The following is a 27,019-nucleotide window of genomic DNA, read 5'->3' on the forward strand; positions in this document are numbered from 1 at the left end:
AAGAACTTATTTCTTATTGTGACATGTTTTCCAAATTAAGTACTTCCTTTGAACTTTGCTGTTCTTCTGGCTATGATTTCTTCCCCTTTCCTGCTTTGTTGTGTGTGTGAAATGTGGATTGATTCTTTCCAAATGGCAACTCACCGTTGCCCAAATTCATGCAGTGCTTTGCCAATTTATGCAATATGCCTTGACTAGAAAGATACTGTACTGTTTAGTGAAATCTGACTGCTTTGTTTTTAAATTTCATTAATATTATCTATTTAAGAGAAATTGCCTAATTATCACAGCTATTTCAATGATTTTGTCTCATTTGACCAACACACAGAATTGCCTCTGGTTTAAAAACAAACAGAAGTTAGCAATTTGGTCTGTGGTGCATTCTGTCTACCCAAATGAATTAATTCTTTTTCTGGCTTTGTATTTCTCCTTGGTGAGATTAGATATATGCCATTATGCAGCAGACATGGCTACTAGTGAACACATTGTGCCATCCCATGTTTGTGCTACATCCATACAGAGCATGTTCCACCTTATGTGAAGTGGATTTATGCAAAGTATAGAATCTGTTTTGGTCTGCTTATGTCAGCTTGTTCTGTGCTACTATGGACCAAGTGTGCACTGTGAGTAGGTGAGAGAGATGCTTACCTCAGCACACCAAGAATTTTATATTGCACCCCAGGAAAGGGAATCTGCAAGGGCTTTCCTGTGTAAGAAGACTCTGTGATTATACATAATTTCTCCATTATAGAGGGAGATACCATATCATACCCCTTTACTCCTGCACATCTTCTCAGTCAAGGGAAACGCTACTTTTAAAATATTTCCTCTTTTTATTTTTATTCAAGCTTGTTCTAAGTAGATTTTTGGATGGACTTTTGGAAGTGCTTTTTTTTTTAAATAATTTTTTTTTTGATACCCTCAAAGAACAATCTACCAGCACTAGGGTATGCATCCAAATAGTTCGACTAGGATCATTCGATTGAGACACAGAAAAGAGGCTCCACTGGCTATCAGGTCTTCACCCCGTGGTTATCAATGAACAGGTTTTAGGTGTCTTCTATTCCATTTAGGAATCAACCATTTATTGTGGCATGATATTCTTACATGCAGCCTGCTTTGCTTTTAACTTTATAAGTCAGATGCAAGTTCTAAACACACTTTATTTCTTGCTTGAGGTATCTTTACGGCAGCTTTGTCTTCATCTTGAAATAACAGGGATGGAAACGGCAAATGCAATGTGTTGTGTTTTCACTGAAATTTTCCTGGTTTTGGAGCACAGTTGTTTTGTTAATGATTCGTTGGTGCCGCAGCCTTACTAAAAGTGAAGACTTGTTCCTGGAGAAAGCAATGCATTCTCCATTGCTTACTAGGTCTAGTGCTGTCAGTCATGTCCTTGGTTAACAGTGAATGACAATCTTGACACAAAAAAGTAAGTTAATTGTACTGATACAATACATGTGCATTTCTGTTCAAAACAGTCTGAATGCTTACTAAAAACATCCACACAATGAAAGTTTAGAGAAATAAGATCTTATCTGTGGAGATTTAGGTAGACTTTAGTTCTTGAGACAAATGTTTTACCTTAAACTTACATAAGTCTGAATTTAGATTTTAATATAGGAAAATGTTGAGAAAAGTAATGCATGTGAGCTGTTCCATATGTGCTGCTGAGAAACAGCACAGAATAATAGAATCATAGTATCCTTACAGTTGGAACAGACCTTAAAGGTCATATAGTCCAACTCCCCTGCAATGAACAGGGACATCTACTGCTAGATCATGTTGCTCAGATCTTGGTCCAGCCTGGCCTTGAAGACTCCAGCAATCCAGTACCTCTCTGGGCAGCCTGTTCCAGTGCCTCACCACTTTCACTGTAAAAGATCTTTTCCTTATATCAACCTAAACCTATCCTCTTTAAGTTTTTTAACCTATCCTCCTTTTAAGGAGTTCCCCTTCTCCTAACACCATAGACCCTGCTAAAGAGTCTGTCCCCTTGTTTCTTGTAGCTCTTATTCAGATACTGAAAGGCTGCTATCAGATCTCCCCAGAGCCTTCTTTTCTCCAGGCTGAACAGTCTCAGCTCTCTCAGCCTGTCCTCATAGCCCAGGTGTTCCATCCCTTGGATCCTTTTTGTGCCTCACCTCTGGATGCACTCCAAGTCTGTGTCTCTCCTGTAGTGAGGACCCCACATCAGGACACAGTACTCCAGGTGAGGCTTCACCAGTCAGCAGCACTTTATGTTTGGGTAGGTGAAAGAAGTAGTATTTTCCATCCTGCAGTATTTTTGCTACACCTTTTTTTTTTTTCCCCGTCTGATCTGGAAGCACTTGAAGAATGCTGCAGTATTACAGGGCATACATGTTCATGTGAGATCTCTATGCCCTGATGGTGCATTGGGTTTACACCATAAGATCTGATTAGAGTGCTGTGCATGGAGAGAGGACTCTGAAAAGAGTCTGACTCCATCTTTTTTTCTGCCCTTACTTCAGATATTTTATTCACTTAAGAGATTCCCCCTTTATCTGCTCTTCTCTAGATTAAATAGTCCCAGCTCTCTAAACCCATTCTCATAGAAGAGGTGCTTCAGTACTTTAAACATCTTGGCACTTTGTTGCACTCTGTCCAGTAGCTCTCTGTACAGGGAAACCCATAGCACTGCAGATGCAACCTCACCAGTGCTGAGTAGTGGGGAAGGATCACCTCCCTCAACCTGCTGACATCACTTCTCCCAGTGCAGCCCAGGACATCCTTAGCCTTCTCTGCTAACGCAAGGGCACACTACTGGCTCGTGTTCCACTTGGTGTCTTTCAGGTCCTTTTCTGCTAAGCTGCTTTCCTGCTCACTGATCTGCAGTGTATATTCATCCATGAGATTGTTCCTCCTCAGGTGAAGAACTGCAGTGAGGCCGGAACCCTGAGAACTAGTGAATGAAATAGTCTCCTTTCATAAGAGTGAGCCTTGAATTGCAATTTATTTTGAAAGTGAAATCCAGCATAGGGATCATGGGGCCTTGAAGGACTACGGTATATCCCATAAGCATTTACGTATGCTTCAACACCCACAGAAGTTATGAAAGGCTTTCCAGTGACTGGAAAGGAATTAGCAAGAGTTGCATGTGGTTTTACTTTTCCTTAGTAGTTCTTGTGTGAGAAATGAAGAGAAAGCAATTAAAATTAAACTTGCTCACGTTTTAGGTACATAAGCAATGTAACTGATATAAGGGACAGCTTTTTAAATAATACTGTATTTCAGTCAGATTTTCCTTTGTTGTGTATTTATTTTGCAGTGCATATCTAAAGTATATATTGAATGAGCACAGAATTGGGACTGCCTTGGGATTATAAACATTGTTTGCAAAATCTGTGCTTAAAATTGTGAGAATTATTAAAATGTGAATCTAAAAGAAATAGTTTCACTCCTTCTGGCCTCTCATAACCCTTAGCATGCTGGAGATAAATGAAGTGTAGCTGCACAAAAAAAAAAAAGTTAACGTTGTGGAAGATTTTTTTTAATAGGTCTGCACCTAGAAAAACATCTTTTGAAAACTGTGAATCCACACCACTGTAATTCAAACAGTAACTCCATTGATCAGCCTGTGGAATGAAAGAGATTCCTATGGAATATAGGAAAAGAAAGGTAGCCACTGGAGCAGTGTATATAAAGCAAAGAGTCTACTGTTGTGTGCTTAGAAAAAATCCTTTCACTTTATAGATATGTTTTAGAAATAATGCAGACTGAAGCATTTAGCATTTAGATAATATATTTAATGGATGATATTATGTTAAACTTTGTTTTAAGAATTGTAACATCTTTTGTCAGAAGTGAATTTGATTACAAAACTAAGCAATAAATTACTATTTATTTTCACTTTAAAATGAAGATTTGTAAGGGAATTTTAAATCTACTTGCCAAGAACACAACTGTCATAAATATGTATGATGAAAGGATAAAGAGATGAAATCAAAAGTGGAGGAGAATCATGTTCAGGCATTCCTACCCTGCTTCCTCTCTCAGCTTGGAATGCACTTGGAAATTAAGAGGAAAGATCTGACAAGTATTCAAATGCAGTTTGAATTTACCCTTCCATTGCTTTAGATTCCCAAAAGCTAAAATGATGCATTCTATTTCTTCTCTGTAGTAGAGGATGTTTATTTCATTAGAGAAGTTGAACTCTGGAAATATTCTTACTACATGAATATATATGTGATGGGGTAGTATGTATTAGTTGTAAATCTTCCACAGACTTGATTAAATATCACTGTTTTCTACAGAAAATAAATAGAAAGCAAAAACTGAACGCCTGTCAGTCAAGTAGAATAATTTCTATGATTCTATGTGATAGGCATAGACCTCTTCACCAGGACACAACTCTAGATATCTACACCCTCTATTTTAAAAACCTGTCTGTTTCTTACTTATCAGAATGCCCTAGTTCACTTCAGGTCACCGTAGATGTTCACATACCAGATACATTCACATCTGTGTAGCTTAGGTTCTGTGGTCATGCAATAGAATCACAGCATTTCAATTTTAGGGACATCCAGGCACACCCGAGATAAATGTCTTGTCCCGCTGAGTCCAATGTTGTGTAGCTGCATTCTGTTAGCCAAAATTACTTTGTGTTTGTTTTCCTTTCTTTAAAATAACATTAAAAACCCTCCAAAGGCTGTATCAACTAGTCTGTTGGTCTTTCCTGATCAAGCAATACAGCTGCCAAACAGACCGCTGGGGAGCTGACCAGGCTTACAGAGAAGTTAATTTTTGTGGGCAGGTGACTTTCCTGGAGAGGGTGTAAGGGAATTGATACTTTTCATTTCAGTGCTGTATATTTCAATATTTTGGTTTTACTTTCCACTTTTAGCGACAATTATCATGTAAAATTAATGTTTCTATGAAACATACCTAGCACTTAAATGAAAATAGCTGTTGAATACAAGTTTAGTTTTACCAGCAGTCATGTTTTTACTTTTACAGAGTCTCAGTTTGTGTATTGGGTGTAGATCCTAAATTGTATAAAATTACCACAACTGTAGAGAAACCAGCAGAACTATCATAATTCACCACATCTGATTATTAGTTTCCTTAATCTGTTTTTCCCAAAACAGCTCAGATTTTGATAATCAAGAGAGCAGTTTAAAGTCAGTCCTTCCTCCTATTTTTCAAAATTGTTTCAGCTTTAATCTGCTGTGGTATTCTGCCAATAACTGAATTATTACTGGTAGATTTTGGATATCTAGCAGATCACACAGTGCCACTAGAAATCCTGATGCCTGGATTTCAGGGGATGAACTCAAGTGTGGGTGTTTAATTGGTTATTTGCAGGATGATACATTTGCAGTACTTCTATAGCTTGTTGACAGACTAAAAAGAGAGAGGAAACATCTAGATCCTGTTCTCTTTTAGATTTTCTTGACAGTTGTGTAAATACGAGTAGGAAACAGGAGAAGATGGAGAAAGACAATGATTCCAGTTGATGGTGGAAGAAAAAGGAGCTAGCAGGATCTGGAGAACTCACTGCTCAGAACTTGGAGAGCATAGAACCTAGCTTGCATAATGCTATAAATGCAACTACGTTAAGATTTCTGTAGAAATTCTGACACATCGAAGTACATGCTTTAATTCAGATATGATTAAAATTTTATGCATCATAGTTATGCTACTACTTCATGACACACATCTGTGCTTATCACCAGTAAAATTGTTAAGACTTCTGCTATTCAACATTCTAGAGGATATTGTCATTTTTGGCTATACATGTGCAAAACATTACATATTCTTTCTCTAATTATATATATATATAATTATACTATATATATATATACAATTATATATATATGTATAAAACTTCTAGTCATACAACTTCAAATTTAACAGACAATTCAGTTTTTCAAGACAACATCTACTGGTTATTCCATGTTTGGTGGACAAGCCATGGAGAACTGCTGGCAGTGTGTTGCAGAGAAAAAATAATTGTTTCAGTAATTCAACATGCCCTCCTTTGGACCTGCTCCAGCACCTCAGTGTCCTTTCTGAAGTGAGATGCCCCACACTGAACATAATACTTGAGTTGAGGCCTCACCAATGCTGAGTCTAGGGGCAGGATGACTTCCCTGGTGCTGCTCACCACACCATTCCTGATCCAAGCCAGGATGCCATTGGCCTTCTTGGCCACCTGGGCACACTGCTGGCTCATGTTCAGCCCACTGTCCATCAGTACACCAAGGTCCCTTTCCATCAGGCAGCTTTCCAGCCACTCCTCCCCAGGCCTGTAGGGTTGCCTGGGGTTGTTGTGACCAAAATGCAGGACCTGACACTCGGCCCTATTGACACTCATACAGTTTACCTTGGTCCATCAATCCAGTCTATCCAGGTCCCTCTGTAGTGCCTTTTTCCCCTCTGGCAGATCAACACTCCCTCCCAAATTGGTGTCATCTGCAAACTTACTGAGGGTGCACTCAATCCCCTCATCAAGATCATTAATAAAGATGTTAAATAGAAGCAGCCCCAATACTGAGCTCTGGGGGACACCACTCATGATCAGCCCCCAACTGGATTTAAATCCATTGACCACAACTCTTTGGACTCAGCCATCCAGCCAGTGTTTCACCCAGCAGAGCACGTGGCCACCCAAACCATGAGCAGCCAGCTTCTCCATGAGGATGCTGTGGGGGACAGTGTCAAAGGCTTTACCGAAGTCCAGATAGACAAACCACATCAACGCCTTACCTTCATCCAATAAGATGGTCACCTTGTCATAGAATGAAATCAGGTTTGTCAAACAGGATCTACCATTCATGAACCCATGCTGACTGGGCCTGATCCCCTGGTGGACCTTTGATTGATGGAATTTAATGGAATATTGGTGGGAAGGTTCAAACTCTATTGCTGTATCAACAGGGGAGAGAAATACATGAAAGAATTATAGAATATCCCAAGTTAGAAGAGACCCATAAGGACCATCAAGTGCAACTCCTGGCTCCACATAGGCTCCAGATGTTTCTTGAACTCCAGTAGCTTCAGGTCATTACCTTTGCCTGAGAGGCATGTTCCAGTGCCTGACCACTTCTTCAGTGAAGAACCTTTCCCTGATATCTAACTTGATCCTCCCTTGTCACAGCTCCATGCCATTTTGTTGGGTTCTGTTGCTGTCACCAGAGAGAGTAGATCAGCATCCGTCCTTCCACTCCCCTCCTGAGGAAGCTGTAGGCCACCATGTTATCTTCCCTCAGTCTCTTCCTTAGGCTGAACTAGGGATTTCAGCCACTCCTCATACGTACTTGCTTCCTCCCGAGTTGCCTTTCGTTTTTGGGAAGAAATTCTGGCAAAATTAACTCATCTTTCTCTGTTTCATCTTTTTATGCTGCCTTCCAAAATGTACGTCTGCAAACCTGATGTCCTAGAACTATGATCAGTCCTGCTGATCAGGAATTTAAACTGAGAAAACAATTTACTTGTCATTGAACTTGTGCCAATTAATACACTTTTTCATTCCAATTCATCAAAGTAAGGAGGAGTTTGAAAGTGTGGTCCAGGATACATTTCCCTCTTTCTTATTTGATGAATGGTATTTGTTCAGTGCTGCTTAATTCTACTGACATTCTAAGATTCATATGTGAAATACTGTATGTTGGAATTCTGCCTTCATTGGTCACTTTGCTGATGAAAAGAATAATTAATTATAAAATTGCATTTTTAAAATTTCTCATTTCCTTTTATGCTTCCTTAGCAAGTGACCTTATGTCTTTGTTTTTCTTTTTCCATTCTTTCCATTTTTTGTTCCTCTTACTGGATAGTTCGGTTTGAGGAGAGTGACATTGCATCAATTGGTGACACTATTATCAAAGTGGGTATTTGATTTATATGTGTATGCTGTCATGATTTTATTATTTTTGTTGCATGTATTCCATATCATAACATCCCATAGTGCACTGGGAGTTAAGGAGGTAATGGTCCAGTTCTGTGGATTGTTGATAGTTTTTGGGCGTCTTTCTCAGAAGAGAAAAAGAACTACATATCCCAAAAGACTTCACTGTTCCATTTCTGTTTTGCATTCAGAGGGAAAGATCAAACTGCACGGGAGTCACAGTGCTGCCCTTCTTTTTACTCCTGCTCATGGCTGTGGTGTGTCTCCCTAGCCGTCTTGCCTTCTTGGAGTAAGGCCTTTGGTGTTGGACACCATCTCTCTCATTTTATTTTATTTATTATCTTTAATTCCAATTATATTTTGTTATTTTGCATTCCTCTGTCATATTTAGTAAAGTAGTCTTCTCTGATTAGCTTGCTGTCACTGTATGATGTCACTGAGAGCAGCTCTGTGAAGAAGGATTTTTGGATTCTGATGGACAAAAAGCTGAATATTGTCCACCAGTGCGTGCTTGCAGCCTATAGGACCTACTGTATCTTGGGTCCAGGCCTAGGGCCTCCAGCCAAGGAAGTATGCAGAGCTGTTCGAGCTGGTCCAGAGGAGGATGAAGATGATCAAAGGGCAGCAGCATCTCTCCTATGAGGACAGATTGAGAGAGTTGGTCTTGTTTAGTTTGGAGAAGGGAAGTCCCTAGAGACCTCATTATGGCTTTCTAGTAGCTGAAGGGAGCTTACAAGCAGGGAGCTTACAAGCTTTTTATGTTGCCTGATAGTGATAGGACAAGTAGAAACAGATTAAAACTAAAAGGACAGAGATTTAGATTAGATGTTAGGAAGAAATTCTTTACTGAAAGGGTGGAAATTGAAACAAGTTGCCCAGAGAAAAGAATGGATGCCTCACCCCTGGAAGTTTTCAAGGCCAGGTTGGATGTGGTCCCAGGCAACGTGATGTAGTAAGTGGTAACCCTGCCAACAGCACAGCAAGGGGGTCGGAAGTCAATGATATTTAAGATCCCTTCCAACTTTAGCCATTCTATGAATCTAACTTTTGTAAATTTCCTAGAATGAACTCTTATTCACAATTCCTATTGGCTCATATAACCCCCCTTTTGTCACTGATCTAAGGACAGAAACTTGTAGTGAGGGGCTAGAAAAGACAGCATGAGCAACAGTAGGATCTTCTGAGTAACTGTTCTCTGTCCTAGCTTCCCTTTAAGTCCGAGATGAGATCAAATATGAGATGAAAATTTTGCTCCAGGTCAGTGTGCCAGACCATGTTCAGTGTCTTTAAACACATGGAAGTTTTTCCCCATTTAGGCAGACAGCTCTGCTGGCACCTCTAACTGTTAAATCTGGAAAACTGTCAAACGCCTCTCCCAGCACTTTAAAAAAGAACTGTCTTCATAATCTTGAAAACACATATTTTGGTAATGAGAGCATTAGTCATGATCCAGTGGGAATTTGTGCCTTTAACATTCAAGAAACAAAAAGAGATAGGCAAAGAGAAAATGAGAAAACCAATGTAGTCTTTCCCCGTGGAAATACACAACAGACTTGGTTAATAGTATTTTGCCTGATTTCCAAGGTTATTTTGAAACAAAAAGGACAGGGTGATAATTCACATCTGTTTTGTTATGAACATAATGGAAATTAAACATGTATTAGTTTAGATGTTGTGAAAGAGCAGACACAGGAGACATAAGCACTGATGATTCATAATAACTTTCTCCCTTCCAAAACCAACTCTAATCTGATTTATGAAATGCTGTATTGCTGCCTAGTGGTGAAATGTAAAAGCATCTGCTGCTTTGCAACCATTAAAGACTCCTTGTCCTTCAAGCTGGAAATTATATCAACCATATCACAGTTTATGTAGTTTACATATTTGCACTACACACAATTTTCATTCCATGAAGCATGACCAAGCATGCCACAGATCCATTCTATTGGAAAGCTTGTAATATTCAATACAGATTCTGTAATTCTTACATAGTTTGTCTTTGCCTAGTTATCCTTAGGAGCACAGATGTCCCGGTAGCCCGCTCTTCTCTCTCATACACACACCACCTACACCTGAGCAAGACTGGATATAGTAGCAATTTTATGTCATACTAAGTGCAGACTGAATAAAACCAGTCTCAGTGCTGACTTCATCACAGGAAAGTAGTTGGGATAGACTTCTGTTCTTCTACAGAAATTGTAATGTTATTCAAATCTATATTTTTGTCATTTATTTCTACCACCTTGCACTGAATCCCTTTTGAGTCAGACCCTTCCCTGCACCTGCTTATCCCAAGCCCAGTCCCTTCTGAACCCTGTCACCCTTTAGCAGTTCAAGTCCTTCTTCACTGGTGTCTCCAGTACCCCCAGAACTCTGTCCCCTTAATCCTGCTAGTTGCCGTATTCTTCCTGACACAGACACTGGCATAACATACTACATGTTTGTACATCTTTACCAGCTAATCTTCTTTCTGTCACTTCCTCCTGCTGTTGTTATGGTTTGCCAGGCATTCCCACTGAAACTACACTTAACCCTGTATAGTCTTTTAGGTTGGCATCCAGCACCACCTTTGCATTCAACATGGTGACTATTTCTGAGCTTTTACTAAAGCTCAACTCAGGCTCTACGCCTTCAACACAAGATTCTTAGAATAACTATCAGCCTTTGCTTTGAGCCTGAAATAACTGCAGCTCAGTTTGAGTTCTTCATGTCCTTTGCAGAATTTTAAACATATTGTAGTCATCAGAATGTTTATGGATAAAAGGACTGCGCACAGCCTTAATAAAAAGGACCTGGGAGTATTGGTGAATGCCAAGCTGGACATGAGCCAGCAATGCACTCTCACAGCCCAGAGAGCCAACTGTATCCTGGGCTGCATGAAAAGAAGCGTGTCCAGCAGGTTGAGGGAGGTGATCCTGCCCTACTGCTCTGCACTGGTGAGGATTCACCTGGAGTACTGCGTCCAGATGTGGAGTCCTCAGTACAGGAGAGGCACAGACTTGGAGTGCATCCAGAGGTGAGCCACGAAAAGGATCCAAGGGATGGAACACCTCTGCTATGAGGACAGGCTGAGAGACCTGGGACTGTCCAGTATGCAGAATAGAAGGCTCTGGGGAGACCAGATAGCAGCTTTTCAGTACCTAAAGGAGGGATACAAAAAAGGAGGGGACAAACTCTTTAGCAAGGCCTATGGTGACTGGACAAGGGAAAATGGTTTCAAAATACACCAGAGGGAGATTTAGATTGGATATAAGGAAGAAGTTTTTTACAATGACGGGTGGTGAGACAATGGAACAAGCTGCTCAGAATGTAATGATTGCCCACTCCTGGAGACCAGGGTGCACCAGGCTCTGAGTTACCTGATCTTGCTGTAGTTGCAGGGGAAGTTGCACGAGATGACCTTTAAAGGTCCTTCCAACTTGATTTTATGATTCTGTGATTCTATGATTCTATGATATTTATTATTATTTATTCTTATTTGTTTTTTATTTATTAGAGTTAACACTGTAAAGAAGGAGAGGATATTTTAGACCTCAAAGCCCTTCAGACGCTGGAGATCCTGATCTGTGCACTATTAGATAAGGCTGCTGAGGGACATGGCAGTGCACCATGGCCTGAGGACTATGCTGGATATGACACACACCACAATCCTGCACCAATGCAGGTGAACTGCCACATGAATCATCAGTTCCTCCATATATAGTAGAATCCTGGTCAGAATTGCTACACAAAGATAGAGAAAAGCTTTAGATTTTAAATTCATATTATTTTTTTGCAGTCATCATTATTATTATTTTTAAATACAGATAGTGTGTTCTAGTAAAGCCTAATATTAAAAGTGCATTGTCCTTCAATGTCATACTTAGCTGAAGGCAAAGCTACCATTTCTTGTTTAACTTTGCAGGTGGTTCAGCATCACACAGTTGTTTGCTCACTCCCTTCCTTTCAAGAGGAATGGGGGAAGAGTATTGAAAAAAAAAAACAGAGTAGTACTTGTAGATTGAGAGAAAACTTTATGCTAAGATGGAGAAAAGGAAAAGGATAATAATTTTGACAAATATATGTATATATATAAATGTATATATCATAAGGTGCACAAGAAATCGACCCCAAACCAATGCCCAGCTAAGCCCCCTGAGTGGCAGAAGAGAGGGAGATGCACTTCCACTCCCTACAAAACTCCTTCTGTTTGATGTCGTATGGTATGGAATAGCCCTTTGGCCAGCTTAAGTCAGCTATCCTAATTCTGTTCCCTCCCAGCTCCTTGAGTCTTTTGCTAAGAATGTCCATGACTCTATACAATGCTGCTTAACAGGAAGCTATACACATCAGTGTGTTACGAACATTGTTTTTCCAACAAAAAACAAAAAAAAACAAAAAATAGCATCATACCAGGTGCTGTAAAAAAATAATTCCATCTCAGCTGAAACTAAGGTTCTTCCATATCCAAGATTAGGGATTTCAAGGCATTGCCTTGAAAATGTCCTTTAATTCAGTGAAGCTTGATTACGTGGCATTTATTTATTTTGAAAACATCCCCCTCACCTTCTTTGACTCAACCATTTCTCCCACAGCCAGGTCTTTCAGACAAGGAAGGCAGTAATGATTTATCACATGGATGATGGCTAAATTGGTATAATTACCTGCAGACTGCCTTCTCTGGTAAGGTGTAGTAATCTGATTTAAAATCCAGCAAAGAAGGCTCCTTATTGTGATCTACTGAGTGAGAGCATTAGGCATAAAGAAACATGAGCTGCATTACCAGAGTTAGACATCTACAGTCTTGTATGCTCACTTTCAGAAGAAAAGCTGGGTAGGACTTTCATGAAAATTTGCTGAGCGTAGGGTTCTGCTACGATATTTTGCTACTCATGATCAACGCATTTTCAAAGGGTATAAACAGTGCTAAAATCTTTGCAAGATCAAAGGTCACGCTTGTTGAAATTTATGAGAACATTCCTAGTGAACTCAAAATCAGTTAACAGGACTCTAAGGAAAATCTGACTTCTTTTAAAGGGCAGTGATCAGTGAAAGCATTGTAAATTTGAAGTTCAGACGAACTTATTGATCAGTTCTGATTTCTCCTTGATCTTAAAAAATCACCAAAACGTTTTGCTGTGCTGCCAGAGCTCATTTGAGATAGCGCTTAGTGAGCTGGATGAGTTAGAATGCTACCCAAGTTCTCAGAATTAACTTCACCGGGAAAATTTATCTCTATGAAAAACAATATATCCTAGCAGAACAGAATACTTTTTTATTTAAATGTGAAATATTAATTAGCAAAAAAATATATTAAAAATAAATATTGCAAGAAAATACACAAAACCCTTGATGAATATAAATAATAACTTGATAATGTATCTGTATTGCCTACTAGCGGGTGAAAACATTTTAAACTCCATATTAAATTGAGCTTGCAGAAGTGCATATTTCTGTGTCTATCATGTTTTATAAAACATCTGCTTTTATGAATGTGAATGTCTCAGTAGATGGCGTAAGTGAATACATATCAGGGTTTCTGTTCTGTACAGGGTTATGTGAGTTTGCTGTGTACTGCAGGTGATACGTCGTTTGCTGCTGTTTGCCAAGATCAAAATTGTGCATTCACAGCAGAGCCAGGGGATCTTGCTGTATAGTATCTCCCTCGACAGTGAATAAGAATGAAAAAATGGTAGGTAATTTTCAAGGTCAAGTGCATGATTTTGCACTTAGGGCATGGCAATCCCAAACATGAGTACAGACTGGGGGAAGAACTCATTAAGAACAGCCCTGTGGGGAAAGTCTTCAGAGTTCTAGTAGACTGAAAGCTGGTATGAGCCAGCAGTGTGCACTTGCAGCCCGGAAGGCCAACAGTACCCAGGACTGCCTCAAAAGAGGGGTGGCCAGGAGTGCGAGGCAGGTGATTGTCCCCCTCTGCTCTGCCCTTGTGAAGTCCTATCTGAAGTACTGCAGCCAGGCCTGGGGCCCCTAGCACAAGGAAGATGTGGAGCTGTTGGAGCAGGCTCAGAAGAGGGCTGGAGTATCTCTCCTACAAACAGACTGAAGGGTATGGGCTTGTTCTGCCTGGAGAAGAGAAAGCTCTGAGGAGACCTCACTGTGGTCTTCCATTACTTAAAGGGAGCTTATAATTAGAAGGGAGACTGATGTTTTACTGTCTGACGGTGATAGGGCAAGTAGGAACAGTATTAAACTAAAAGAACAGAGATTTAGATTAGATGTTAGGGGGAATTTTTTTCACTGGTGAGGCACTGTAATGTGCTGCCTAGAGAAGCTGTGGATGCCCCATCCCTGGAGGCATTCACAGCAGGTTGGATGGGGCCCTGGGCAGCCCGATAGTGAGTGGCAACTCTGCCCATGCAGGGAGGTTGGTACTAGACAATATTAAAGCCGTTCTATGATTCTATGATAATAAATAACTGGATGTTAAATCTCTGTACAAAGCTCAGTTGTCTTTCAGGATATGGGTTGTCAACAAGTCTGTGCTTCACAGCGGTACTTCAGATACCAAAGAAGGAAAATGACTCCTAATTCAAAGCAAGATTGATCTAAGCAGAAGTCCTCCACATAACTAAACACATCCTGATGCTACAGAGCAACTCTTTACTTGAGATCACAAGCTTTCCTTTCTCAAGAAGGAAGAAGTTTTATGGTACATCTGCTATCTGATGTGGTTAATATATGATTACTTATGTTGCAAGTAATTAAAGCTAGCTTTAGTTTACAGCAGCAACAGCTGCAAACTGTCCACAGGCACATGTCATATAAATACGAAAAGGCAAGAGAGAAAAGGAACTTTTGTTTCTTTTCCAGTCTTTTCGTTGGTGGATACACAGATAGAAAAGTAGATTCAGAGAGTTCATGCACTCCATCCACTCAAATCATGAAGTCAGTTAAGAAGATGAAAGCTATACAGGAAGTAATTAAAATTATAACTCTAATGTAGCAAGCTGGAAATATTTGTGGATGCCTGATGCAATTCACTAGATAACCTTACTGGAGTATTGAGAAAGGGTAAAGAATCAGTATTTCCAAAAACTAGAAGTTGGTACAAATTAGAAGAATTCAGTCAGATTTCCAAAAGACTGTTTTTTAGATCTTCACTGTTACTAATATTTAAAGTAGAATAATGACAGTATTCTCCATCACTGTCATCTGACAAGTTACAGATTCCATCACAGTTGACCATTTAGCCTGAGTATTTATTCTACTACACCATTATGCTACCCAAGATACCTATTTTTGGTCAAACAAACGTTAGTTCAAAGGGGAACTGTAACCAGCACCAAGACTGTATATTTGTCCACTGCTAAAATGCACCACTCACCACCTCACTGTGTTAACATCCACTGTTCAGTCTCCATAAACATTCAGCAAAAGTTGAGGAGTGCCAGTAGGTGCAATTTTTTCCACATGGAGGAAGTAATTTATACACCTTTGCTTCATATGCACTTCCATGCCAGCCACCGTTTTTTCAGGCTTCTTTGCTGCCGTTCCTCACACGACAAACAAATTTAATGAAATACTACCATACCACCACCATCTGTCTCTGACATCGTGGGCCAACATAATAAGAGAGGAGGTATTACTTTCAGAGTAGCCTTCGTATTTAGTGTTAAGCAATAATGAAAAGTGTAAAGAAAGTAAGTTTAGGCATGGTGTATTGTATATGCTTGAGGAATTTACTGAGTGTAGATGTCACATGACTTCTACTACTGAAAGGAAGTGTGGAGGAATCACTTATGTCCTCATGCAGAAATTTGGCAGCAGGTAATGACAATAACAATTCCAGCACATAGAAAGAAGGCTACTTCATCTTTAGAAAAGTTTGTGACTGCCAGGTATAGATCTGCAAAATGCTTGTTACAGTGCTGCAGAACTGTTATCGCTCTGGTTGTGAAAATACAGATGCAAATGATAAAAATGTAGGTTGCTTCAAAATTTTTCTTTCAGAAGGCAGTGGAATTACTACTATGACATTACAAATATGCTTAGAATTATAGAATAAATAATCACAGAGATTGAAACAAACCTCTGAAGACTCTCTAGTCAATGCTTCCTGCTCAAAGCAGCTGAATCTACTCACATCTCTTGATGCAGTACTTGCATTTTCCTTGTTTCACCTTCTCATCCTCTGGAACATGTTGTGATCAGAGCAGGGAAGGTTGCCCCCAACTTTCACATCCCCCATAATTTCTTCCTTATTTGTAGCATGAGGCCTAGCATACTTTCATCAGATCCTCGGTAGTATCTACTAGCAGATTATTGTTAATGCACCTGGGAAGTCTGCTAGACTACTTGTGATCTGCTGTGCTGTCCCTGTAGGTTTCTAAATTCATGTTTTGCAATGTTCAGAGGGAAAATTTGGTGAGATGGGAGGGGTTGTGGATTGTGTTTTATGGAATGTCTCTTAACGGAGAAATATTCCTGTAAGCACGGAATCTTTTTCTGCAAAGGGGATCTTTATTAATTTCTCTTTGTATTTTGCTCTACTGCACATGAAAATCAAAGTACTCGTTCTTCTTGCGACCATTTCCTATATTTGTTATTACCCTCCATGCCTCGTTCATGCTCTGTGTATGACACCTTGTGAGCCATATATTTACCTGTGTGCAGAACTCTTTAATAGATAATTCCCATGTCCTCATTCTTTGGGGTTCTTTCTTTTTCTTTACAGTCACATACATACTTATACACACAACCATTCACGATGATTAAAGTAGGTGAATGTTTATATTAAATACAGAAAGTCCGTAACATTGCCCTAAGTAATGCAACAAACAATTGATGAATTTCAATCAACTGGTTAATAGCTCTGTTGGCTTTACCACACACCGTAATCAAATTGTTAAATATTTTCCACTTTGACCTCTCATCTGTTCTGATGAAAGAAGGACAGTAATTATTTAATGCCTATGCTATAATTGATAGCTTATACTTCTATGGCTGAAAAAAAAAAGGTTATCTTTTAAACAGACTTCTGTTTAGGAGAATATTCATGCACATTAAAAAGTGGTTCTATAAACAAACAGCCATAAATATATATGTATATGTGTGTATATATATATATATATACATAAGGAACAGCCAACAGCAGTCAAGTATGTGATTATAGTAGAAAAACTGAAAAATAGCTTGTATGGAAAAGAAACAAATCTATTGATTAGCTTGAAGACACAGTAATACTGAAACAACATTTCTCCAGCAAGATCAGATGAGAGAAAAATAGGAAGAATATTCTCTGCAGTATAGATGCATATTTTATGTAATGTATTAGCTACAAGAACTACATGGTTGTTTTTTTTGTCCAATAGAGGGCAGAGTGATAATGACGTAACAGCGGGAGCTGATAAAAAGTATTGAAAAACATTTTGCAGAAAAGAATGCTGAGCCCGATTCTCCGTGTAAGTATTACAGCTCCCACTGACTGCAGCCTTCCTTTTGGATTTACAATATCACTGTAAAAAAAACAAACAAACAGATTTTTGCATGGATCTGGAGAAAAAGCACTCTAGCAAACACAAAGGAAAAAAATAGATTAGAACACAACACACAGCTGGAATGTATCTTCAAAGATTGTCAAGTCAAACTGCCTGACCATTTCAAAGGTAATCAAAAGTTAGAATATGTTAGTGAGGGCATTGTACAAATACCCCTTGAACACTGACAGGCAACTGGCATCAACCACCTCTCTAGGAAGCCTGCTATAGTCCTTGATCACTCTCACAGTAAAGAAGTATTTCCAAATATCAAATCTGGACTTTCTGTGGTGCAGCTTTGTGCCATTCTGATGCGTCTTGTCGTTTTAGTGACCAGGGTGAAGAGACCATCACCTCACCTGTACTTCTCTTCAGGAAGTTTGAGACCAGTGAGTTGCCCTTGAGCCTGCTCTTCTCCATACTGACAACCCTAATGTCCTTGGCCACATATGTCATTCCTCCATAGAATCATAAGGTTGGAAAAGATCTACAAGATCATCTACTCCAATCATCAGCCCATCACGACCAGGGTCATTAAACCATGTCCTCCAGTGCAGCATTTATCCTTGTCTTGAAACCCTCCAGGGACAGTGACTCCACCACTTCCCTGGGCAGACTGCTCCAATGCTCGATCACTCTTTCTGAAAATAAATTTTTCCTAATATCCTGAACCTCTACTGGTGCAAATTAAGACCATTACCTCTTGTGCTATTGCTAGCTAACTGGAAGAAGAGGCTTACTCTCACCTTTCTACAGCCTTTGTTCAGGTAACTGTAGAGTGCAGCAAGCAAGGTCTCCTGTGAGCCTCCTCTTCTCCAGACTGAACAATCTGAGTTCTCTCATCCATACCTCCTAAGTCTCATGTTCTAGACCCCTCACCAGCTTCATTGCCCTTCTTTGGACATAGTCCAGGGTGTCAATGTCTTTCCTGTAGTGAGAGGCCAAAATCTAAACACAATACTCAGAGCATGGCCTCACCAGTGCCAAGGGCAAGGGGACGATCACCTCCCTGGCTAAACTATTTCTGATACAAACCTTCTTGGACACCTGGGCACACTGTTGGATCATGATTAGCCTGCTGTCAATTAAAACCCTCAGATCATTTTCTTCCACACAGTTTTCCAGTCACTCTGCCCCAAGCCTGTAGTGAAGCCTGGGGTTGCTGTGACCAAAGCATAGCAGCTGGTACTTGCTCTTCCTGAAGCTCATACAGTTGGCCTCATTTTATCAATCCAGACTATTCAGATCCCTCTGTAGGGCATTCCTACCCTTAGGCAGATCAACACTTGTTCCCAGCCTGGTGTCACTTGCAAACTTACACTCAATTCCCTCATGCAGATCATCAAGATATTAAACAAGACTGACCTCAAGACCCTGAGGAACACAACCAGTGACTGCTCACCAGCTAGATTTAGCTCCCATCATCACAACTCTCTGGTCCCAACCATCTAGTCACTTTTTTACCCAGTAAAGAGTACATCTGTCCAAACCATAGGCTCTCAGCATCTCTAGGAGAATACTGGGGGCAACAGTGTCAAAGGCTTTGCTAATGTCTAGACAGAATACATCCACTGCCTTTGCCTCATCTACTGGGTGAGTCATTGGTCATAGAAGGAGATCAAGTTGGTCAAGCAGAACCCATGTTGTCTGGGTCTGATCCCCTGGTTGTTGCATACATGCCATGTGATCACACTTCAGACAATCTGCTTTGTAATTTTTCTTGATACCAAGTCCACATTCACAGCCCTGTAGTTCCCTGGATCCTCCTTCCAACATCCTTGCTGTAGCTGGGTGTCACATTGGCAAGTCTCCAGTCTGGAATCTCAAACCTAGTATGCTGCCCGTATACTCATCTCTAATGAGCCTGGTTTTATCCCCTTTCCCCCTGAAACCTAGTCTCAAGACCTCTAAACAAGCCCACATGTGGACTAGAATTCCTCTCATCCTTTGAGACAGGTGAAATCCATTTGTCACCAGCAAGCCTGGTGCTGAATAAACAATCCTCTGATTAAAAACAAAAAAAAAACAAAATTCCTTGTGGCATCAACCTCTTAGCCAAGTGTTTATCAGATGGCTTTTCCTATTCTTCTCAGTTTTTTTTCCCTCCCTGTTGCAGTATCAAGGAAAAGACCACCTGAGTTCCCACTCCTTCAGCTAACCATCCCAATGTCCTACAGTCCCTCTTGATAGCCCTTGGGTTTCTCCCCACAACCTCAGCACTGACAACCTTCACTATCGGAAGTATATAATAATCAGAGAACCATACCTGACTAAGGAGCTTCCTAGTAACATCCCTGACTTGGATTCAAGGGAGGCATCAGGCTTCAGTCTGATTTGGGTCTGGTCAGCATATTGGGCCCTCTGTTCCCTTCAGAAGGGAGTCACCTATGACAATTACACTTGCTTTATTCTTGGTAGAAGCAGTCTTAAGACATGGAGGTATCTGACTCACCCTCAAAAACCCTCTGCATCCTCACTTACCTGTGTTTTAAAGTCCCAGGGCCTCTTACCTTTTCTACAAGGGCACCTGGAGAGATGATGTAGGCTTGGAGGGGGTTTGCCTGCTATCCCAATCAGGGACCTGTTTCCACTCTTCCCTGTCTCTTAGGTCCCCTTCTTCTGCCTAATGATAAGAGGATGGGGATTCTCTGATAGTTGTAGAGTGTCCTGTCAGTGACTTTCTTGAAGAAGTGGAAGGGTGTGGCTCCACTAGCTGATCTCCCTTTCATGTTCCCTGATGCTTCTTAATTTTTCTACCTCCTCTTTTAGCTGTGCAGGTGTTTAGATCACCCACCTGTTCACACTGCACATAAGCAGTATCTATCCAATACTTGCAATAGCCTCAAGCACTCCCTATAGCCAGAGACCTGGACAGCTGCGTGTTTGTGTGGGTGATTGGTCTGAGTAACCGTGTTGTTTTTAGCAGTGCCTTTTGGCTGAATGTAGACCACTGCTAGATCTAATTCTACTGAAAAGATGAGGACCAATAGTTGAGCTGGCCTCTCAAGTGGGGAGAGGAAAGTGCATCCTCTCTTCTTGCCCTCCCACATGAACTGCCATGCAAACTGCCGGGTCATGATCTACTGACATGCAGTGCCCTGTTTTACATCCTATTTGCCATGCTTCCAGTTACTCACGCTCCCTAGGGGCTGCCTTTGTATATGTGGGGAGCTTCTGCCAATACTACTGACTTTGCTCACATCATGTTAGAGTCACGTCTCATCAGGGGCTCCACCATTCCTGCTCAGGAAAGGGAGGGACGTGGAGCACCCCAACTCTCCCTGTCCTTGTTTTCGTGATATTTTGCTATGGTTATGACCCTCAACTAAGAGTCTCCCATCACAAGCCTCCACTGTGAAGTTTATCTGCTTGAGATCTTCAATAAAATGGCTTGCTATAAATAGCTTGACCTGCTACATAATGGGATTGCTTGTTCCTTGTCCTTTAAATGTGGTATTGGGGCCAGTTCTCATGGATCCCTAAACCCTGAAGAGCCAATTCCTAGTGAACACTGCTAACTAGCTCTATTAGTCACTTAAAATTTGTTCTCTTAAGCTGCCAACTGGCAACTCTGGTGAGCTTTTGTCTCATTACACCAAAACAATTTTGAACTATTTCATGATCGCTGTGGCAAAGACTGCCACCTACCATCACATCTCCTCAAGGTCTTCTCTATTCTCAAACAGATCTAGGAGATCATCTTTTCTAGTTGGCTCACTATGTGTTTATCAAAGCAAATTGTCTTCATTGTGCTTTAGGAATTCTTCAGACTTGCTTGTCACAGCAGTTTGATATTCCCAGTTTCTGTCTGGGAAACTGAAATCTCCTAAAAAGACTAGGGCAACTGATTCACATATGTATCCATATTGCTTGCAATTCATCCATGTATTTCCCTGGCAGTGTGGTTAATAGTAGACACTCACAATGTCTGAGTGTCCTCTTCAGTTCATGGAGGAGCCCATAAAGGGGCAGGCTCCCAGCTAGAGCTGCAACTGTGGAAAGAAGTCTATGATGAAATTGGAGTTTGGGGGAATCTGCTTATGCAGGATGGGCCCCAGGGTACAGACCCAAGTTGGAGCAGTTCTTCAACAGCAGCTTGTAGGAAGTCAAGTATGATCAGTTTGGGAAGTACGACATCTATTGGAAGGACCACATACTGAAGCAGGGAAAAAGAGTGAGAAGGAAGGAGCAGCAAAGACAAAGCTTTACAGACTGACCTTAACTCCCATTCCCAGTTTGCCTATGACTCTCAAAGGAAGGCATGTAGAAGTGGGAGGATGGGAAGGAGTTTATTTTCAGTTCTCACTGTTCTAACTTGTCATCAATAGGCAATAAATTACTTTCATTTCTCTTATGATTAGTCTGTTTTGCCTGTGGCAGTAACTGATGTGTGATCTCTGTCTTTATCTCAGCATGTGAGCATTTTTCAACGCATTTTCTCCCCTTGCCCTTTAGAGGAGTTGGAGTGAGAGACAACGTGGTAAAGCTAAGCTACCTACCAGTGTTAAACCACCATAAACACAACTCCTAATATTCTTTTCACCTAAAGATGAAAAGGAAAAAGATGTCTGAGGAAAAATATCTTCTAGAGAAGGAGCTAGTTTTTCTGTTTCTAAATACCGCTTTGATACTTTCTAAAAATTATGTATGGAGAATTTCAGACTTCATCCAGTCAGTGGAAGCAAGCAAATGTTGAAGCTAATGCACAGAGAAGAGATGAGAATTTGTTTCATCTTTGGGACAGGTAAAACATTTTTTATATCTTTGCAGTGACACTAGGACAATGAAAAATGCTGCAACACATAGTCTGATACTCCATATGAGTAATGAATAAGAGAAGTATAGTTCAGGTGAAAAACCTCTCTCTATTTTCCTCTTTCATCAGAACCATCTTGCAAGGTTTCAGAACGCAGTGCAATCTGTACATATTTTACCTGACTTTTACTGGGTATTCTAAGCAAAGCTTTTCAGTTCCCTTTGTTGGCAGGGTTCGGATAGACTAGCATACCTTTTCCATTACTATTCCATTTGGATTTTTTCAGCCTATATAACTGCTGCAGTTACAATAGCTGAATAAGTTTAAAAAGGCTAAGATGCTGTATCAATCCACGCTACAAAAATATACACATTATGAAAGACTTGGGAATGCTTAAAAATCATGGAACAAGAAGTCATTTTATAACTGACTTTTATATTATTCCCTACAATCATTTTTTTATTGTTTTGTACAGTTTTGTTTCAAATTGTCAGCCTGGGCATAGGTCGTTGTCTCCCTTGAGGGATTAGACTGCAGGCAAAGAGGTGGCACTGTCAGTAAAATTCTCTTCATTTCAAATAATTTTGTCCTTTTCTCCATTTATTTTCATCCCATTAAGTCCTCTGTGACAGAGGATTCCCTATGTAAGCAGATAGTAGGCATCCACCCTGTTGTATGCTTGAAACCTCCAACCTCATGATATGCTAGTAGCACCTTAGTACCTTAATGAGAATCTATGGTGAAAGTTGTGAGATTAATTGTTCAATTTCTCGTTCTGGATGGCCAATTATCATGCCTGAGTTGATTAGCTAATACAAAAACACAGTGCTTGGAACAGTGGGGCAGAGGGGCGTGTAGAAATAGTACAGTTATTGGAAGCAGACACAGGTCTGAACTTGAGGTATTTCAGGTTGCCAGGATGTCCTGAGCTGAAATTAAAATACTGACTTAGAACATAGATTCTAAGAAACCAACTGTTAACTATTCTGAACCATGTACATCCCATTAGTTTGCATACAACCAGTAAACTTCAGCTCAAACCATGACTGTAGTGTATGTGGATAATTTCAGCATAAAGTGTATCAGAATCTGGGGACAGGTAGGTAGAAATAGAAGCCAGCTCCATGTGCCTCAACATTACTCACCTCAGGTGAACTTTTCAGTTTCTGTACGTACTTTTACAAAAAAAGATCTAGGGATTTGCTCCCACCTGTTGTGGCTAATGTACTTGAAAGCAAGCGGTCTGCTTTTAGCTCCTGCCCTCTGTAACATAATCATCATCCTACTATAGGTGACACCAGTGATCTGAGCAAGCTGATTTTGCTTAATGTCACGTCCATTATCTTAATCAATTTTCATAATACAGAGATGTTGTCACAGGAAAAAGCCTTAGGAACACTAGTAGTGGTAGCCATGGTGAACAACAGGCCAACTAGGTACAAAGAAGCACCTAAACACCATAGATTACCTGGAAGATGTTCTTTACATCTGCCATGGTAGACAAATGGAAACGTGAAGCTTGGATCACAGGTTATATTTGTTCTTAGTGATGTTTTAAGACTGTTTGCCTCATCTGTATTTTTCTAACACAAGACATGTTTTCCATGCTGCAGTTTTTGTGTGATGTACTTCATATGAGAAATGTGGCGTTTGAGGTAGAGAAAGAAGGGAATTACACAACAATTCCAAATACCTCCCTTCTTTATCTATGGTTTGAAGATATTCAAGAAAGAAGAAGAATTTAGAAAAAAAGCTAGGATGCATTTGATCTTGAAAGTGATTTAAAAACCTGAATTTCATGGAGTTAGAGTAATTTTTTTTATGTCTGCTGAGAAAGTCAACAGTTACCTAGTTACTGGAGTTTACAGCATGAGTCATTACAGTTTTATATGGTGTAGCTACATTAAGACATACCCTAAGAACTTTGTTTGCTTTTGCATAACATAAATGTTCTAAAACCAGTGAAAATATACACCAACCTAAAGAACAGGGACTTTTAGATAGAATTAGATAATTAAAAATACAAGGTTAGAGGAGACTGCAAAGGCGGAAGAAAGAAGGGAAAGGCTTTAGTTTTGAGTGGAACTCTGAATAGATTCAAATATGAATCACTCACTGGGATTAAAAATGGCACCTTTTTCTGCTTGTTTTTCACTTCTTAGTAGGATGCTAGTTTGCATGTTTGTTTTTTTTTCCTGTTATACTGTTAAAGTATGCCTGCCCAAAACTTTAGTTAAAATTGGATGTTATCAGCGTTACTGCATTGCCAGTAAGGAATCTGCTCTCTGGGCTTGTTTGCCAGAGGTACTTACTTCTGTATGTTAAGTAGAAATTCTCTCATTCTGATACTGAAGGGTTTTCTTACGTACATAGTGAAACTAAGGAGATAAATTTGAGGGGGGGGAAAAAAAAAAGACTTAAAATCTGAAATTGGCTTTGGAAGATGGGCTAATTGCAAGGGTTACAACAAGCCCACCGCAATTTTTATCCTGGCTTAGTGAAACTGTGCTATGCACTTTGTATAGATTTCCTGTTCTCTGTTCTCATCTAATTTGAAAAAATCTTTGCTGAATACATGCCGTAAGCACTTGCATAAAATTTATTTGCAGTTTATAGCCAGCTAAAATAAAATATCTTTTGTAGGAAGTACTTGTTACATCCCAGTTTCACCAAATGTTTACATGGACCTTTTTTTAGCATGTGAGTAATCTCAGTTTAGTCAAATAACAAAAGTTGACATATACACATAACTAGGCATGTTTAAGCACTAATTGAACTGGGACATAAAGCATTAGCAGCATGTCAACGGTAGCTTAACACTGCTTCACAGTTTTTAAGATCTTCATTAAATGATTGAAATTAAATGGGTTGTGAACGTCAAGAATAAATAACTTTTTTTTTTCTCGTACTTTACAGAACGAGGCTCAAAAGAACATCTTGATCTCACAGAGTTAATAGGAGTTCCACTCCCTCCTTCTGTCTACTTTGTCACTGGCTACGGAGGTTTTCCAGCGTATAGCTTTGGTACAGATGCCAACATTGGTCGATTGACAAGTGCTATAATACCATTGCCTTTCTATAGAGATTTTGCAATTGTAGTTACAGTGAAACCAAACAGTGATCGTGGAGGAGTGCTATTTGCAATAACAGATGCCTTCCAGAAAACTATTTACTTGGGAATTAGACTTTCACCAGTTGATGAGAGCACCCAGAGAATAATTATGTATTATACCGAGCCTGGCTCTAGTATCTCCCGAGAAGCAGCTTCATTTAAAGTGCCAGTGATGACTAATAGGTGGAATAGATTTACAGTGACTGTTCAGGGAAATAGCATTGCTTTGTTCATGGACTGTGAAGAGTATCAGAGAGTTCAGTTTCAGAGGTCGGATCGAGCCTTGGTATTTGAGTCTGGCTCTGGGATATTTGTTGGTAATGCAGGAGCCACAGGCCTGGAAAAGTTCACAGTAAGTACCATGCAATAAATTCACATCTGATCCAGATATTGAGCCCAATGCTAGGTTTTTGTACTAAGAATATCAAAGTAAATATATCACTTACATTTGTATAGTCTTTTATCTGAAAGGCAGATTTCAGCATATACATTTGTTTAATTTCTGAGAATAATACCTTTGTAAAAATTCAATATTTTAAATTCTTACTAGCTAGATACGTTTATTTTACACAATATCAGGAAGAGATAAAGATATACATAAAATAAAGCTGTTTCTACAATTTATATACTACTTGAAGCTTTTCAGTTCTAGAAAAATGGAATGGACCTAAACCACTATTGCAAAACTTGAATGTAAGCGTCTTTCACCTGTATTCAGACTGGAAATCTCAGCCATTGAGCTTCCAAGGTTATTGAGCAGGTGACCAACTGTAATGGAAATGTCACACCTTTTATGTCTTGCTTTTGTACTTCTTCTGTACTTCAAAAATTGCATGGTAGTTTATGATATACCTCTTCCCAAAAAGAGGTAGAGCAGTACAAAAAGTAAAAAAACATATTTGTTTTAGGAAAACAAGATATTATTTCCGAAGCTCAAGTGTATTGACAGGTTGTGAGCTTCAGTAGATAAGCAACAAAAATAATGTGTTTCTGTAATTTATCTGTCTCTAATAGGAATCTGTAATTTATCTGTTTCTAATAGGAATTACACAGATATATTGATTAGTAGCAAATAAATGGTAGAAAGGGATATGTAGGATAATGCCTGCTCATGCTTCCCTACCCAGACAGCTAGAATGACTGGACTATTGGAGCTCCCTGATTACTAGTAGGAATAAGAAACATTCAAGAAAATCAGTTGATTTGGGTACCCTACCTGGACAACTCATGTTTGATAATCAGTTTCTGAGATTATCACCAATAAATCTGTAAATACTGTGGAAGGAATGCATAGTGGATTACACCCTAAGGTATTTCCCACTGAAACAGGCTTTTTTTGTATGCTATACTGAGTACACAAATTTCAGTCATTTGCCTGTTTCATTGCTATGAATTGTGATGTATGCTTTAGTTCACACAGTGCTCTTGTGTTTTTATTTCTTCATGCATCATATGTCAGAATTGTTCCAAAGTAGAAAAATTACGTTGTTGATTAGCTGCTCAGACAAGAACATTTTGCCCCAAATAGAAACAATTCACAGCAGATTGGACAGATGTCTCTGTAGGTCAGTTGCTATTTTGTTCTGGCTCACGGGAATTCATCTGTCCAAAGCCCTGGTTGCCAGACACAAAAGGACATAACTGTAATCAGATTTTATGGAACAAAAAGGAAATTCTCACCCTTGTTCCTGTAAAAAATGTGCAAAAAAGAAATGAACCGAATCATGCTGAATTAGTGATGATGCGTCTGCAAACAGCTTTAACTGAGAAGGCACCGCAGGCACAAGACCTAGAGAGTGTCTACAGTA

The 27,019-nt window shown here is 39.8% G+C and overlaps 1 protein-coding gene across 1 annotated transcript in view; it reads left to right on the forward strand.

The window, feature by feature from the left end:
- COL15A1 (collagen type XV alpha 1 chain) overlaps nucleotides 1–27,019 on the forward strand; it is a 107,257-nt gene that overhangs the window by 5,011 nt on the left and 75,227 nt on the right. The window contains exon 3 of the mRNA XM_042868953.1: nucleotides 25,016–25,563. Coding sequence (XP_042724887.1) covers nucleotides 25,016–25,563 — 548 coding nt within the window. The remainder of the gene's footprint in view (nucleotides 1–25,015; nucleotides 25,564–27,019) is intronic.

The sequence above is a fragment of the Lagopus leucura genome, unplaced genomic scaffold (genome assembly GCF_019238085.1).
Source record: "Lagopus leucura isolate 7727_CA_CO unplaced genomic scaffold, USGS_WTPT01 Super-Scaffold_100002, whole genome shotgun sequence".
NCBI lineage: Eukaryota > Metazoa > Chordata > Aves > Galliformes > Phasianidae > Lagopus > Lagopus leucura.